Consider the following 1,978-nt stretch of genomic DNA (forward strand, 5'->3'; position numbering starts at 1 on the left):
ATCGGAACTTCTTCGTAAAAATATACTGTTCTCAGCGGTATTTCAGTAAAATACAGGCAAGTTGTGGAATGATCTTCCTAATCGAGTGGTTGAATCAGTAGAACTTCAAAAGTTCAAAGTTGGAGCAAATGCTTTTTTGTTGACCAGGCGGACATAGTCTTTTTTATAGTTTATTTATGACATATTTGTTTTTGATGTTGTTGATAGTTTATTATATGACATGTCTGTTTTGACGTTGTTGCCTTTTTTAGAATGATTTATTGTTAATTTGTTCTCTTCATTTATTTATTTCCTTATTTCCTTTCCTCACTAGGCTATTTTTCCCTGTTGGAGCCCCTGGGCTTATAGCATCTTGCTTTTCCAGCTAGGGTTGTAGCTTGGATAGTAATAATAATAATAATAATAATAATAATAATAACCGTACATGTGCCATACTTTGTCACTATTTTTCACTGGTCGGTGACCGCAATATCATTCCGTTTTTAAAACAGTAAATGCCAGGGAACATTTATGCCAGAATTTTTTCCGTAATTTTTTTTTTTCACGGTAAAAATTTTAAGTGTTGAGATTCTTACCCTTATGTAATCGCAGTGAACTAATACAAAAGAAAATTAAGAATTCTAAATTCATTAAAATACCTAAAAAATAGAAATAAAAATAAAAAAATGTGCATTAAAATACCTAAAAAATAGAAATAAAAATAAAAAAATGTGCATTAAAATACCTAAAAAATAGAAATAAATATAACAATGTGAGGATATTCCCCGCAAGAACTATTTTCCTCCAAAATTCTATCCATAAATAAAAACAAGTTACATAAAACTAGAAAAATGTTATCTAAAAATAGTTGATGCCACAAGTGCTAAATTTATCATTTGATATATATTGTCTTAGATAAAAACTATACCCAAACAATGTATATATATATATATATATATATATATATATATATATATATATATATATATATATATAAAATAAGGGTGTCCAACATTAAGTTTGGACACTTCATGACCCACTTAAGATATAGATATTAGACTCAATAAAACAACTTCCTTTGCGCATTTTTTTTTTCAAACTTACCTCTTGTGGCGTCTACGCAAAATAAAATCCATTTTCACTGACTGATTTTCCTTTCCTCGTCAAAATTAATGTTGTTAAACTGTCACTTTCAACCTGAGCACACCACCCATAAGAAGCTCTTGTACAATTTCAGAACCCAGTATCAGGCCACTTCATTATCCAGTTGTAAGAACACACTATGGCTTCCCACAAATGAGAAAAAGATAATAGCGGCTTTGTCTTTGCCCTTTTACCGCACTATGACAAAGCTACAGTAGCAATCATTATCCATCTTCTTCAATAATTTCCTTAGGCATAAACACACAATTTCATTATTTCAAGCCAGAATAGGTCTAGTGTTTACATCACTATGACAAAGCTACAGTAGCAATCATTATCATCTTCAATAATTTCCTTAGGCATAAACAGACAATTTCATTAAAGGTTTCAAGCCAAAATAGGTCTAGTGTTTACATCACAATGACAAAGCTACAATAGCAATCATTATCCATCTTCTTCAATAATTTCCTTAGGTTTAAACACACAATTGCATTAAAGATTTCAAGCCAGAATAGGTCTAGTGTTTACATCACTATGACAAAGCTACAATAGCAATCATTATCCATCTTCTTCAATAATTTCCTTAGGCATAAACACACAATTTCATTATTTCAAGCCAAAATAGGTCTAGTGTTTACATCACTATGACGAAGCTACAATAGCAATCATTATCCATCTTCAATAATTTCCTTAGGCATAAACACACAATTTCATTATTTCAAGCCAGAATAGGTCTAGTGTTTACATCCGTATTGGCACCATTCCACTGTGATTCTCCCTCGATACACTTGGAAATCTGAGCAAAAACGATTTTATGACATAATCTGGAGGATCGCTGGATGTCTACGCGAGATTC

The 1,978-nt window shown here is 31.1% G+C and overlaps 1 protein-coding gene across 2 annotated transcripts in view; it reads right to left on the reverse strand.

Annotated features, from left to right (window-relative positions):
- LOC137630388 (mitogen-activated protein kinase kinase kinase 12-like) overlaps positions 1 to 1,240 on the reverse strand; it is a 25,852-nt gene extending 24,612 nt beyond the window's left edge. For both annotated transcript variants that reach the window (XM_068361838.1, XM_068361837.1), the window contains exon 1: positions 1,084 to 1,240. In XM_068361838.1, coding sequence (XP_068217939.1) covers positions 1,084 to 1,115 — 32 coding nt within the window. In that variant the 5' untranslated portion in view covers positions 1,116 to 1,240. The remainder of the gene's footprint in view (positions 1 to 1,083) is intronic.
- Positions 1,241 to 1,978: the final 738 nt, after the last annotated feature.

The sequence above is a fragment of the Palaemon carinicauda genome, chromosome 38, assembly GCF_036898095.1.
Source record: "Palaemon carinicauda isolate YSFRI2023 chromosome 38, ASM3689809v2, whole genome shotgun sequence".
Taxonomy (NCBI): Eukaryota; Metazoa; Arthropoda; class Malacostraca; order Decapoda; family Palaemonidae; genus Palaemon; species Palaemon carinicauda.